Source organism: Phragmites australis, chromosome 19 (assembly GCF_958298935.1).
Source record: "Phragmites australis chromosome 19, lpPhrAust1.1, whole genome shotgun sequence".
Taxonomy (NCBI): Eukaryota; Viridiplantae; Streptophyta; class Magnoliopsida; order Poales; family Poaceae; genus Phragmites; species Phragmites australis.
The window spans coordinates 13,216,596-13,230,639 of NC_084939.1; the positions used below are offsets into that span (position 1 = coordinate 13,216,596).

At 45.1% G+C, this 14,044-nt stretch overlaps 1 protein-coding gene across 1 annotated transcript; it reads right to left on the reverse strand.

The window, feature by feature from the left end:
• Positions 1 to 208: 208 nt before the first annotated feature.
• Positions 209 to 1,390, reverse strand: LOC133900203 (uncharacterized). The gene has a single exon (XM_062341325.1). It carries the CDS (start codon positions 1,388 to 1,390, stop codon positions 209 to 211), a length of 1,182 nt encoding a protein of 393 aa, XP_062197309.1.
• Positions 1,391 to 14,044: the final 12,654 nt, after the last annotated feature.

Sequence of the window (14,044 nt, forward strand, 5' to 3'; positions counted from 1 at the left end):
TTTCGAAGGGAGTTCGGGAATAGGAGGCAGCTAGGGTTTCTAAAGAACACCATGCGCCTTGGCCCCTGCCTATTCTTATATAGAGCACGTTAATAGGCCTTTAATCAACATTAAAGCCCATTATGACTCTAAACCATAATAGTCTTTTAATCAACATTAAAACCCATTAGCAGATCCAATCCGCAAACTCGATCGCCTCTAGGGCATATTACCAACACTTATCACTCAGTGACTCGTTGTAAGACGAGTCAAGGCGAAGGAGACGCCGCATGCTTTGACTAAGGAAGGTCAGAAGCTCAGGCTCCCGCTCCACAGCGTCACAGCACACCAAGGCGAGCTCTTCGATGCCCGCCCCAGTTGCTGTTCGTGCGAGGGACCGAAGCCCGTCCCCCGTGACAAGGACGCAGCTCTGAAGGCGAAGTGCAGCAAGACTAGGCATGGCGTCCTGGCCACGGTGAATTTGCTCGGCCCCAATCGCAAGGAGGTGACCATTGTGCAGGTCAAGCGGTAGGCGAAGGTCCAAGGTGTGCAGACCCGCGCCACGCTGGTGGATAAACCTGTGGAGTGCCTCGCTGCTGCCACCGTCATAAACCAGGAGGGACGTTAGCGTGCGGCAATGGTCAGCAGCAAGAAGGAGGACGCGGTCGGCGACTGGGCGGCAAGCACGGAGCTCCAGCGTGAGCAAGCCACCGAGGCAGCCCGCGAAGGCCAGCGACGCCGGCCCGTCCCCAGTGCCGTCGCAGGCACGTAGCTGCAGCCACTTGAGGCTCCCGCACCACCGCCACAACCATCCGAGCCCGCGGTCACCCGAGCGGATGCCGCAAAGCGATAGCCTTTCCAGCGGTAACGCCCCTGCGGCCTCGCCCTCGCCGTCGGCGTCATCCGAGCTTGTGCCGGCTGAGTCAACACAGGCGGCAGAGTTGACAAGGGCGAAGGACTTGAGGCGGGGCAGCAATGCGAGCCAGCGGAAAGACTGGGGGCGGACAGCGGTAAGGTGGAGCGAAGTCAGACCGGACAGGGCAGGGCAGACTGCGAGCAGCGCGACGGGGGAGACCGCCGAATCAGGCAAGAACCGCACCGCGGAGAGCCGGACCGCAGCCGATGCGGCTGCTACAGCGAGGAGCACCGCGTCGGCGTCGCGCGCCGGAGCAGCGGCGGAGATCACGGCCAGCGAGGAGAGGTACGGGTAGTGCGACAGCAGGGCGGCAAGGGTCGCCGCCGCTGCTGGTGCGGCATCAGAGGAGGCAGGCAGGTGGAGGCTCAGGGACGAGGTGACGGCCCTGAGGAGTGCGAGCCAGCGTCGGGAGACGAGGGACACAGCCGGCGCGGCGGCGGGCGGCAGGAGGTGGAACACCTCCTGCAGCAAGTCGTCGCAGAGCGCGGCGTCCATGCCGCTGCAGCCGCAGGCGGCGGGGTGGGAGCTTGTCGGCGCCGTCGTTGCGCGGCTACTCAAGCCATCGGATTGGTCCCGCCGGCTGCGTAGGTGGGGGAGGGGAAGGTGAGGGGTAGCTTGTGGCCGCAAGATTGGGTGGGGAATGGAATGGGACGGGGACACGGGGTTCGCTGGGGACGGTGTGGGCTTTAGCCGGCCCGGATCCACGATGGGTGTTTGTATCTCGGTCGTCTGTGGTTGTGGGCAAGGTTTTCCATTTACCGATCGAGCTTAGGTGGTAAACGAAAATACGCGATAATCGTGGTTATCGGTTAAAAATTCAAAAAAAATTGAAGAAAATTGATTTGGCAAAATTTAAATTTTGGAAAAAAAATTGCGATTTTAGCTGTTCGGTAACCGCTCGGTTTTGGTCGGTTACCGAGCGGTTTGGGTCGGTTACAGAGCGATTTTCTCGTATTTTTGAATTGGTCGGTTACCGAGCGGTTTGGGTCGGTAACCGCTCAATTTTCTCGATTTATCGAACAGTTTTATCGAATTTCAGCGCAGTTCAACAAAAAACCCAAAAAAGGGCTCAACGTTGTAAAATCAATAACTAATTCATCTGAGCTTCAAATCAAGTGAAACAAATTTTGTTGGCTTCCTTGTAACATGATCTACATGATAAAAGTATTTATACTCATAAAAAAGTTCAAAATTTTCTGTGAGAAATTGTATTTGTTAAACCAAGTTAAATGCATAGTTTACTCTTTGCTAATCCAAAAATCATGAAACTAATTTTGTTAATCTTCTTACATGATCCTATATCTTTTAAAAAATACATGAACTCATGAATTATTTATTGTAACATGCATGATTGTGTAAATGTGTTGCGACTAGATTAATTCATAACTGACCCATCACACCTCAAAAATTAGTGAAACCACTTTCATTAGCTTATTTATACTATGATTTACGTATAAAAAATAATAGTAGACATGAAAAAGTTAATTACAGTGATGTTTCTTAACATATTCACTTTATGCTTGTGAACTTTGTAAAAATCATAGAGAATTTAATAAAACTCTAAATAAAGTGAAATCAATTTTAAAGATTCTCTTAAAATACGTTTTATACAAGAAAAATATGTGTTTGCATGTTACACTTTTCCTTAACGTGAGTTAATAACTGAGCAGCACGTTTCAATTTTTTTCATTTTTGTCAAACTTTCTCCCTATAGAATATGATGCAAACGACATTATTTTTAAAAACTTTTTTCACAGAAGGTATTAGAATTGTGTCTAGTTTTTTTAAGATTTTTTTTTTGATTTTTTTTAATTTGTTTTTATTTTTTCGAAATTTTTAAATTCAAATTTCGGTTACCGTTCGGTTTCTGAAACCGGACCGGACCGGATCGAGAAGGTCGGTAACTGCGATTTTTGGGCGGTTACCGACGGTTTTTTAACCCTGGTTGTGGGTGGCCGTGAGGGAACCGGCTCCTCAGTATGCGACTTTGCTTTGACTGTAATCCGTTAGATCGAAAATAAACCCGTTCATATTTATCACTACAGTATCAATATGGTACTCGAGATACAGTAAAAGCAGCAAAATATATCATAAATAGTACTCCTGCTAAGTATTTCACTGTAAACTACTGTTTCTGGTACTGTTTGTCTTTACCTTTCTCACAAAGTTAGAGGAGCTAGTTCCGGCAGTGAGTGTGAGCGCTCTCTTTCGTATAATGATTCTGGAGACGGTGTTAGGGGAGAGGGACTTTTCTTCTTGAAAGAGACAAGATGAGATGTGGCATTGATCTACTTATAAGTTGTGATAAAAATAATTAAATTAAGATATAGCCATAGCTCGATTGGTCAACTGTTTGGTTGTAATCGTTGCCACTGGATTCGATCCTGATATCGAATTTGGGGTCTCACTTGGAGGTTTATCCTTCAATTGCTCTCGAGATAGTTTCTAACGTAACATAGGGTACGCACGTGTGTACACGTTAAGTAGAATATGTTTATGCACGTTGAAAATTTAGGACCCTTCAATATATCTTTAGCGTATGATTAAAACACGTACGCGTGTATATACATGAGACGTGAGTGTGATGTGTGTAAGTATTGTGTGTTCTGAGTTATACCTAAATAAAAAACCGAACAAATCTGCACTGGCTTCTATCGGCTCCTTACCTGCATCGTCACAGCAGCCTAACAAAAATCTGTGTGCGGAAATATTTAGACATAATTGTTTAAGCACAACTTTGATTCAACATGTTAATAGTTTGATATACGTACTTTAATCATATATCGATCTTCGTGGAACACGCATTGAGTACCAATAACAGAGTGTTTCTCTCTTCTTTCCCTCGATGGTTTAGTGTTCTTTCGATGTTAGAGAAGGATGACACAATGTGTAATGTATATGTGCATGAACTAATATTCTTGATTGCTGTCTGGTCGAGAAAGACAGAAGCATTTCTTTGTGTTCATGCAAGTGTGCACGTATGTGAATGTAGTGCTTGGTTTCTTGATGCCGAGGATTTCTTATATACATCTCAGAGGGACATCCTATCAACGAACAGGTGCCCTTTCCATGCATTCATGCGAGCAAACATCTTTTAAGTGAATAGGCATCCCTTGAAGCAACCGAAGCAACTATCATGCAGTCTGTTCACAAGAGCCTTATTAAGTGCAGAAACACCAGATGCATTCAATGTTTACGTTACCGAGCTCCGGCGGTAATCGAAAAAGTGTGATTACCGCGGTAACCGTACGAATTTTCAAAAAATTTCGGACAAAATTCATTTGAATAAATTTGAAATTTAGAGAAAAAATCGCGATTTCAGCCAATCGGTAACCGGACGAATTGGACCGGTTACCGAGCGATTTTCTCGACTTATCGAGCGGTTTTCTCGAATTTTCCGCATTGTCGGCAACCGCTCGGTTTTGTCGTTAACTACTTGATTTTTTCGATTTATGACGCAGTTTTCTCGATTTTAAGTGAAGTTCAACAAAAAATCTAAAAATTATCTCAATCTTGTAAAATCAATAGCTAATTCATCTGAGATTCAAATCAAGTAAAATTTTTTTTGTTGGTTTCCATGTAACATGATATACATGATAAAAGTATTTATACTTATAAAAAAGTTCAAAATTTTCTGTGAGAAAATGTATTTATTAAACCAAGTTAAATACATAGTTTACTCTTTGCTAATAAAAAAATCATGAAACTAATTTTGTTAGTCTTATTACATGATCCTATGTCTTTTAAAAATACATGAACTTATGAATTAGTTATTGTAACATTCAGGATTGTGTAAATGTGTTGCAACTAGATTAATTCATAACTGACCCATCATACCTCAAAAATTAGTGAAACCACTTTTATTAGTTTATTTATACTATGGTTTATGTAGAAAAAATAATAGGAGACATGAAAAAGTTAATTACAGTGTTGTTCTTAACATATTCACTTTATACTTGTGAACTTTGTAAAAATCATAGAGAAATTAATAAAACTCTAAATAAAGTGAAATCAATTTTAAAGATCCTCTTAAGATACGTTCTACACAAGAAAAATATGTGTTTGCATGTTAAACTTTTCCTTAACATGAGTTAATAACTGAGCTGCACACTTCAACTTTTTTCATTTTTTTCAAACTTCCTCCCTATAGAATATGATACAAACGATATTATTTTTGAAAATGTTTTGAAAGAAGGTCTTAGAATTATGTCTAGTTTGTTTTAGGATTTTTTAATTTTTTTTTGAAGTTTTTTATTTTTTCAAATTCTTTGAATTCAAATTCGGTTACCGTTCGGTTTCTGAAGCTGGACCGAGATGGCCGGTTATCGCGTATTTTGGTCAATTACCGATGAATTTTACCTAGATGCATTAGCAAAATGCTAGCAACGTAATGTACATAAAGAGCTTAATCATGCACATTAATTCGATATGAGTCTAACAGTTTCCTAAGGTCTGAAGGGAGAGAAGAGAGTATTTAAACCCAATAATTCTAAATTTTTAGTCTAGCAACCATCACACTAGAACCTCGATTATTAGAATTATCCGATAAATTACATGAGACACATAGAATATACAAAATATTATTATATTCTCTCACTTGACACGTGTAATGACTTAAGATCCAGTAATAGATTTTAAGAGCTCACATTATAGTGAATGAGTCAAGCCACTCTCAATTGAAATGAAGTGAAAGGATCACGGCAGTCTCAAGTTATTTTGTCAACAAGATTTCTTGCATGTATCACCGACTATCCAACTCAAAACACTTAAGAAGAGAATATAGTAATTCAATTATTTCTTATATCACTAAAACATAATGCGTACACCAGAATAACAATATTGGGAAAATTTTAACTTTATTGAATTCACGAGTGTCATATCAATTCTAGCAACATTGATTATGTGTATATACCCACAGTGACGAGCCCAACATTTTAATAATGGGTGTATATAGCTAAAATTTTTGTGCTGCCCTACTCACGCCACCGTGGTAGCACTCTGCCACACTAGCACATCCGCTCCCAGTTGTGCTCGTGCTTGCGCCGCTATGGTAGCACCCTGCCGTGCTTGGGCCCTCCCTCCCCATTGCGCTAGTGCCATTGCTAGGCTCGATACCATTGCCCTCCATCTCGTGCGTGCGTTTGGGTGTTGGGCCACTGGGATGTCATTGCACATTTAGACAATTGGGAATTGGCCGATTGGGCATTGACCATTCACTCTTGGGTGTTGATGACTTGCTATGTTGGGCTTGGGCCACTGAGTGTTGCCACGTTGGGTTTGGACGCTTGGGTCACCAGGAGTTGCGCCTATTGTAGTGAGAAAAAGGCAAAGAGATAGAAGACTAAGGAAAATATTGTCTTTCGGCAAAGACCTAGGAGACTAGGAAAATAAGGAAAATATTGTCCTTCGGCTAAGACCCAGGAGTTGGTGCTGCCCAAGTCTTTCGGCACATCCTCACACTGCTACAAAACATGCCATCAGTGGCGATTCAAAATCACTATCAGTGACGGATATTGAACCACCATTATTTACTCGGCACTGGTAGTAGTCATTGACTATCAGTGTCAGCTCTAAAACTGGCACTGAAAGTTCCCATCACTGCCAGTTGAATCCACGAACCGACAATGATAGGTGGACTAGGAGCAAAAAGGAAATGAAGTGATGGTAGTAACATGCTAACCCAAGGAAATTACGGATCTCGCAGACATTATGGGGATGCTTCCAATTCAAAACGTGTTCCACCTTTTTGGAATCAACTGCTATACCTCCAGCGGAGATGATATGATGAGAAAAGAAACTTGGTCTAGCCGAAACTCACATTTACTCAACTTAGCATACAACTGATTATCTCTAAGCTTATGTAGAACTAATCTCAGATGTTCTTCATGTTCCTCTTCATTCTTGGAGAAAACTAGGATGTCATCGATAAAGACTACCAAAAACTTGTTCAAGGACTCCATGAATACCTTAGTCATCAAATACATGAAGTAGGTAGGGGCGCTGGTCAACATAAAAGACATGACCGTATACTCATAGAGTCCATAACGGGTAATGAAAGCGGTTTTAGGGATGTCTTATGCTCGAATCTTCAATTGATGACATCCTGAGCGAAGATAGATCTTGGAGAACACACATGCACCTCTAAGCTGATCAAGTAGGTCATTGATCCTAGGGAGAGGGTATTTATTCTTGATGGTTACCTCATTCAAGGCTCGATAATCTATACACATCCTTTGGGTACCATCCTTCTTGGGTAGGAATATTACTAGTGCACCTATGGTGACGAACTAGGTCGGATATAACCTTTGTCTAACAACTGTTGCAATTGTTCCTTAAGTTTAGCTAGCCGATTAGCAACCATTCTATACAACCTTTTAGGTATAGGAGCCTTACTAGGTACTAGTTCTATAAGAAACTCGATGTCACGGTCAGGTGGTATACTTGACAACTCTTCTGGAAAAACATCTAGATATTTGCAAACAACTGGAATGCTCTCTATTGGGGTTCCATCAGCTTGATTGATTGTTTATTTGACTACTAGCTATACTTTTGCAATGAAGTTCACTTCATTTCCTTCTTTAGTAGTCAGACGAATGTTTTTCTTAAAAAGTTGATAATTCCATTGAATTTGATTAACAAATCCATCCCTAGGATGACATCTATCCCTTTGGATTCCAAAATGATAAGGTTTGCAGGAAATTCTACCCTTCTTATCTTAATACTAAGGTTAGGGCATACATGCCTTGCTTATATTTCTCCACCTGGGGCGATAACAATCATTCTATGCTTTATAAGAGATATAGGTAAATTGTATCTTGCCACATACTAGGTTGATATAAAAGAATGCGATGCTACAGAATCAAATAACACAGTACCGGGGTTGGAGTTGATAAGTGTTGGAGCAAGAGTTCGTCTTGCCCCAGCAAGTACAACGAGAGTTTCTTCTAAGGAGGAGACTCAATCTTGGAGACAAAGTTTGAGAGGAAGGAACACTACAAATGTATTGATAGTAGAAAAATGGATCGGTCTAGGGGGAGTATTATAGCGTCGTTTAGCGCTTGGGCACCTCTGTGTCATGTGCGTTGCCTTGAGCGTTCTCCTTATGACCTCCTCCTCCCCCAGATGACCACGACCCCCTATTTGTAGGGTGGTACGTAGCTTAGTGTACAAGTTATCACGATGTACAAATATCTAGACCTAACCAAATTACTGGGTCTTATCCCAGATAACTACTTTTTACCCTGCATAGAGGATAAATATCTACCATAGTAACTATTGTGGTGCTTGCACCCTAAGGGGTGAGCTAGTCACCAATTACGGCTCGATGCCGTGCTGTCAGGGGTGTCAGGATAACCTCCATTGTACTGGGGTGTTAGAGTGACGTCCACTAACCTAGATATTTAATGCTGGTCACTTCCTTGTAGGCAAAGGATGACTGGCGTTCCCCTTCTGACCGATCTTTCTTGAGGCTTGATGACTCATGCTATAGCCTTTGGGAAGCCTGCCCGAGCCAGGCCAACATTGAAGGTGATTGCTTCGGCCCATGCTGTAGGGCCCTCGCTAAAGATGTTCAGGAGTTCTATTTGGCCTAGGGCGTCGAAGGGGGCCCCATTGAATCCTTGGAGGGGTATCTGGCCTGGTGAAAGCCGACTTCGTGGGATTCGGAGCTAGTCGAAGGCATGTATGAAGAGGAGGTCTGCCGAGCTACCCCCGTCAATTAGTATTCTCCAGACCTCGACTTCAGTGATGTTGGCTGAGATGACTAGGGCATAGGAGTGGGGAAATTTTACCCCTTTGGAATTGTTGATGGTGAATGTCACGGGGGCGTAGGCTCATTCGGGGGCCTGCCGATGATGTTGGTTGCTCCGATGTGGTGCACCCGCATGCATAGTCTTGCCGCTGCCATTTTGAAGTGTAACCAGAGCTCCCTCCGGTTATAGCAAGGACGATCTGTCTATTCCGCATCCCTTCGTCGTTGTATCGCTCTGCGGATGATTGTTGTGGAGAAGGTAGGCCCAGTTGCAGAGGGTTCTGCAAGGCCAGATGGTCGACCCGCCAGTTGGCCGGTGGCCTACGATTTCTTGGATCGTTCCTTGGTGACCCCCTCAGTCGATGCGAAGGCTGCCTGCCTCCCGAGGTACTCTTCTCGGAAGGTGGTGAGGGTCCGACAGTTATCGGTGTTATGTCCTTGTCCTGTGTCATGTAGAGTGCACCAGGATTCCTCCTCGGAACACCGATTCGGAGCATGGATTCGCTCTGGGAGGCCTTCGGGGCATCTCCGGCCACGTCCCCTAGGGTGGTTTTGGTTTGGAGCCCCGCGGCTTGGGCTGATGTTGTTGATGTTTCGGCGTTGTCATTGCCACCCCCTTCGAGACCCAGAGGTACGAGCCTCCTCAAAGCCCTTGTTCGCTAGTAGGGAGGGGCGTGTGATGATCCTGCTTATGAGTATGACTTCTCGAGGTTGGCACAGGAAGTCTCAGTAGCTCGTGTGCGCCTTCGGCGGAGTTTTTCCTCCTCTATCTATGCATATTCCTCGAACTTGCTCATGAGAACTTGCACTGTGCGTATGGGATGCCAGTTCAGCCAATCGTATAGGGGACCTTCGGCTAGGCCCTGAGTTGCTACATCAATGACCAAAGAGTTCGATATGCCCCTAATCTGGGCCTTGGTCTGGGAGAACTTTCGGAAGTAATCCTGGAGGGTTTCTTCCAGCTCCTGCCTGATACTGAACAGGTTTCCAGAGGTTACTGGCTTGACGAAGGTGCTCTGGAAATTGTTACGGAAGAGGTCTTAGAGTTGGGACCAGGTGTGAATGGCGCTAGGGTCCAATGCCCAGAACCAGTGTATGGCCACCCCTTCTAAGGTGAGAGGGAAACATTTAGCCATGGCGGCCAGTCCGCCCCCGCTAGCCTCTATAGCGAGGGCGTAAAAATGGACGAACACATCGGGGTCCAAATCGCCCTTGAAATTAGGTAGCTTTGGGGTCCGAAAGGCCTTCGAGATGGGCGTAGTCTGCAGGTCAGCCAATAGGGGAGAGTCGTAGTCTTGCAGGTGATCCTCATGATGCCTACCTCGAGGCTCCGGAGGTCGAACGGGTAGGGTCCTGGTGTCGAAGAGTTCATCTACCCATAGGGCTTGGGTTGGAATAGCGCTGGTCATCACGGGGGTGACAGTGGTCGTGTGGTAGCTTGCTGTTCGACCCGCAGGGCCATTTGTAGTTCTGCCATATGGGTCAGGAGCGCCCCCAAGCGTGATTGATGCTTGGTTGGAATGGTGTTTACGGCGGTGGCGCTGGCCGTAGCCCCTAGGTTCGCAGCGGGGGCCTCGCCTTGCTGCTTTGTCTCTGGGGTAGAGGGCCCTTCAGTGCTGGCCGCAGCTATGGTCATGGCTGGGTCGGCGGTGGTCGTAAGGTCCTTATTTCCCCCGGTTGGGGGGCCATCGTCGGCACGGCCTGTGTTTAGTAGCCCGGACTATCGTACGGGCGTGACCGAGGGGTCTGCTGCCAATGCTGCGGCCTTGGTGGTCTTCTTCTTGGGTGGCATCCTACCTCTCTTAGAACTTCTGTGTTCGAATACCTACGGACGATGCCACTGTTGGAGCAAGAGTTTATCTTTCCCCAGCAAGTACGGTAAGAGTTTCTTCTAAGGAGTAGACTCAATCTTGGAGACGAAATTTGAGAGGAAGGAACACCACAAATATATTGATAGTAGAAAAATGGATCAGTCTGGGGGAGTATCACAGCGTGGTTTAGCGCTTGGGCATCTCTGTGTCTTGTGTGTTGCCTTGAGCGATCTCCTTGTGACCTCCTCCTCCCCAGATGACCACGGCCCCCTATTTATAGGGTGGTACGTAGCTTAGCATACAAGTTATTATGATGTACAAATATCTAGGACCTGACCATTTTTACTGAGCCTTATTAACTATTTTTTACCCTGCATAGAGGATAAATATCTACCATAGTAACTATTGTGGTGCCTGCATCCTGAGGGGTGAGCCGGTCACCAATTGTACTGGGGTGTCAGGGCAGTGTCCACTAACCTAAGTATTTAATGCTGGTCACTACCTTACAGGCAAAGTATGACCGGCATTCCCTTCTGGTCGATCTTTCTTGAGGCTTGTTGACTCACCCTGTAGCCTTTGGGAAGCATGCCCGAGCTCCGGAGATGGGGGCTCCGGGGGAGGCATGGCTTCAGGAGATGGAAGCTTCGGGAGGCATGGCTCCGGGAGATGGAAGCTTCGGGAGTCATGGATCCGGGAGATGGGCTAGCTGAGCCATGGGGCCGTTGAGGGTCCTTAACAAAGACCCCCAATATTAAGAAACATACCGATCACAACATCTGAGGCATCTTGAGCTTAATCAACTGCCACATGGTTCACACGGCCTCTAGCAACATTCTCCTTTGCTTGATTCTAGGGCAGATTCCCATTGCGGTTCTACTGGTTTGCTCCCTGGGTGGGTGGCTGATTTGGACGCTTCTGAGGGTATTGGAAAGCAAAGTGTCCCTTTACTCCACAATGGAAACAAGGCTTTCCTTTGGCGGAGACTAGAATGTTGGTGCCAGTGTTGTTGTTCCTTTGAGGGGTCTGATTTAAAGTGTGGGGCGCTTGAAAGTTGGAGCGTTGGTACTGTCCTATGTTCCTGGAGGAGCTTTGATTTGTAGTCGAGGTCTTGGGCTGATTGTACTGCTGACCAGAATGATTCATAGATCCAGACTATGAAGAGTCATAATGGGGCGTGGTGTTGCTGCCTGACTGACCTAGCGATCCATCTTGCGCTTGCGCTCAATCTTGTTTCTCTTGTGCTCCAAGATAAGAGCACGATCTACAAGGGCCTGTAAGTTCTTTAAATCATGAGAAGTAAGAGAATACTGTATTCCATCATTCATTCCTTTGAAGAAACAGTTTTGCTTCTTCTCATCAGTATCCACATCTTCTGGTGCATACCGGGATAGCTAAGTGAATCTAGTGGCATACTCACTCACAGTCATTCCTCCTTACTTGAGTGCAAAGAATTCCTTTCTCTTGACCTTGATAGCTCCTTGGGGTACATGATGAGCACGAAAAGCATTCTTGAACTCCTGACAATTGATGCTATCAGGTTCTTCATGAGCTCTGACATAGGTATCCCATCAGTATGCGGTACGTCCCATCAGCTGGTGTGAAGTGAACATAACTTTCTCTTTGATGTTGCACCGAGTGACTAGAAGCTTCTTCTCGATGACCTTGAGCCAACCATCAGCGTCAATGGGTCCAATAGAATAAGAGAAAGTAGGCAGCTTAGTCCTTTGGAACTCTCCGATCTTGCCATGGGGTTGTTGTGGCGGTGTAGTGGCAATGGCGAGGGGATTCTGCTCCATTTGGGCCATTGCCTAGGTCACTCCTTGTAGAATCTGAGTTTGCACTGCCAGAAGCTACTCAAGGGAAGGCTGTGGTGATGGAGATGGATTGTCATTGCCTTGTCCATCACAAGCATTTCAATTAACATTGGCGCGGTTCCTTAGGTTCACCATCTGACATATAAGCATGAAGATGAGGAAAGAGGAAAAAGGTAGAAAAACAACACCAAAGAACGGACAAGGATAGACAGAGATAGACTCCCAAACTAACCATTATATTATTATTATAAGGATGCATTCATGAAGGAGCTCTTCACAATACATCACACATTGAGACAAAGATCCAAATCATTACATAGCACACCACCAACTCAACCAACTCACTAACTAGCAACACAACCAGCTCACTAACTAGCACACGGTTCTAATGACTCCTAACATCTAAAGGATAACCTCCTAAATGACAAATAACTCTGTTGAAGCCTCAAGGTGTTGGTGCTGGGAAATGACAAGCCTAGAGACAGTGCGAAGAACCCGAAGTCTCTTCCTCAGACTCAGAGTGAGAAGAAGAAGAAGAGTCCCAACAATCTAGATGATGGCACTTCTTATTGCGTAGCTCATGCTATGCCTAAGCTAGTTTGCCTCTGAAATACTACAGCTCCTCGGCGGTACGGTCCAGCTAATGACTCAGCTCCAAAGCTAGGTCAGTCTACTCTCCAAGCCTTGTAGTGCCTTCTACGAGGACGGGTTGAGTAGTGACGTTGGTCAAGCCACTGATGCACTGAGGGTAGTGGAGAAACTAGGTGAAGATGAGCTCTTCGCTATGGTGGTGGCAGAGGACTAGAAGGGCTTGGCGTCTAGCGTCACAGATTCCAACCTCGAAGGTAGCTCTTGGTGAGATGGCGTAGTGGATGCTCGTCACTTCATAGGCTCCATGCTCTGGTAGCGAACCATAGATCACCACTTTGACTTTCCACTCAAGAGGAGCATCGGCGTACCTAGTCTTTACTTCTGCGGACTCAAGTACCTTCTCAGATCCCAAACTATAGAGTATCTCCCAAACCTTGGGAGGGAACCATCCTACGCAGCGTCCATCGGAGTGGTAGACATAGGACAACCGCGAAACACAGGGCGGCTGAGGTCTTGCGGCAGCCATGGCATGAGTCGAGGACAACGATGGAGCAGGAAGACGACCACCAACACTCTTGCGAGTAGTCTAACGGGTACGAGCCATCTATAACATTTTGAAAGGAAAAGAAGAAGTTAACAGTAGGGTTTAAACAGAATCAGCCAAGAGAAAAACAGAAAAGCCATGGCAGAGTTTTCAAAAATAGTTTTTTATCAAATTAATCCTTAAAATGCCATTCTAATTAGGCTCGCGTCCTACGGTCAACACGACTCTGATACCACCTCTGTCACACCCGGTTTTATAAAGGGAAAAAACCAGATGTAAACCACATGTATTCCTGGATCAAGTTTAATATAGCAATTTTATCAGTGTATCACACAAAGTGCCATTATTACAACATTTAACTTAAACAAAATAGATAGACTCCAAAGTCTTTAACTAAGCACACAAACTAAACACAATGAAGCTCCCATCTTTGATAGGCAATTGACCAAGGGTCCACCAACCTAGCAATCTTCATCTTCATCGACGTAGTAGACTGGTTCTCCTTCATTGTCTAAACAACATTTGATGTACATTTGGATGGAAATAGCAAGTGTGAGTATGTGTCGTACTCTGCAAGTGTGGAAAATAAATGATATGCAAGATTAATTAAAGGAACATGCTGTAACAAGTTAAATTTGC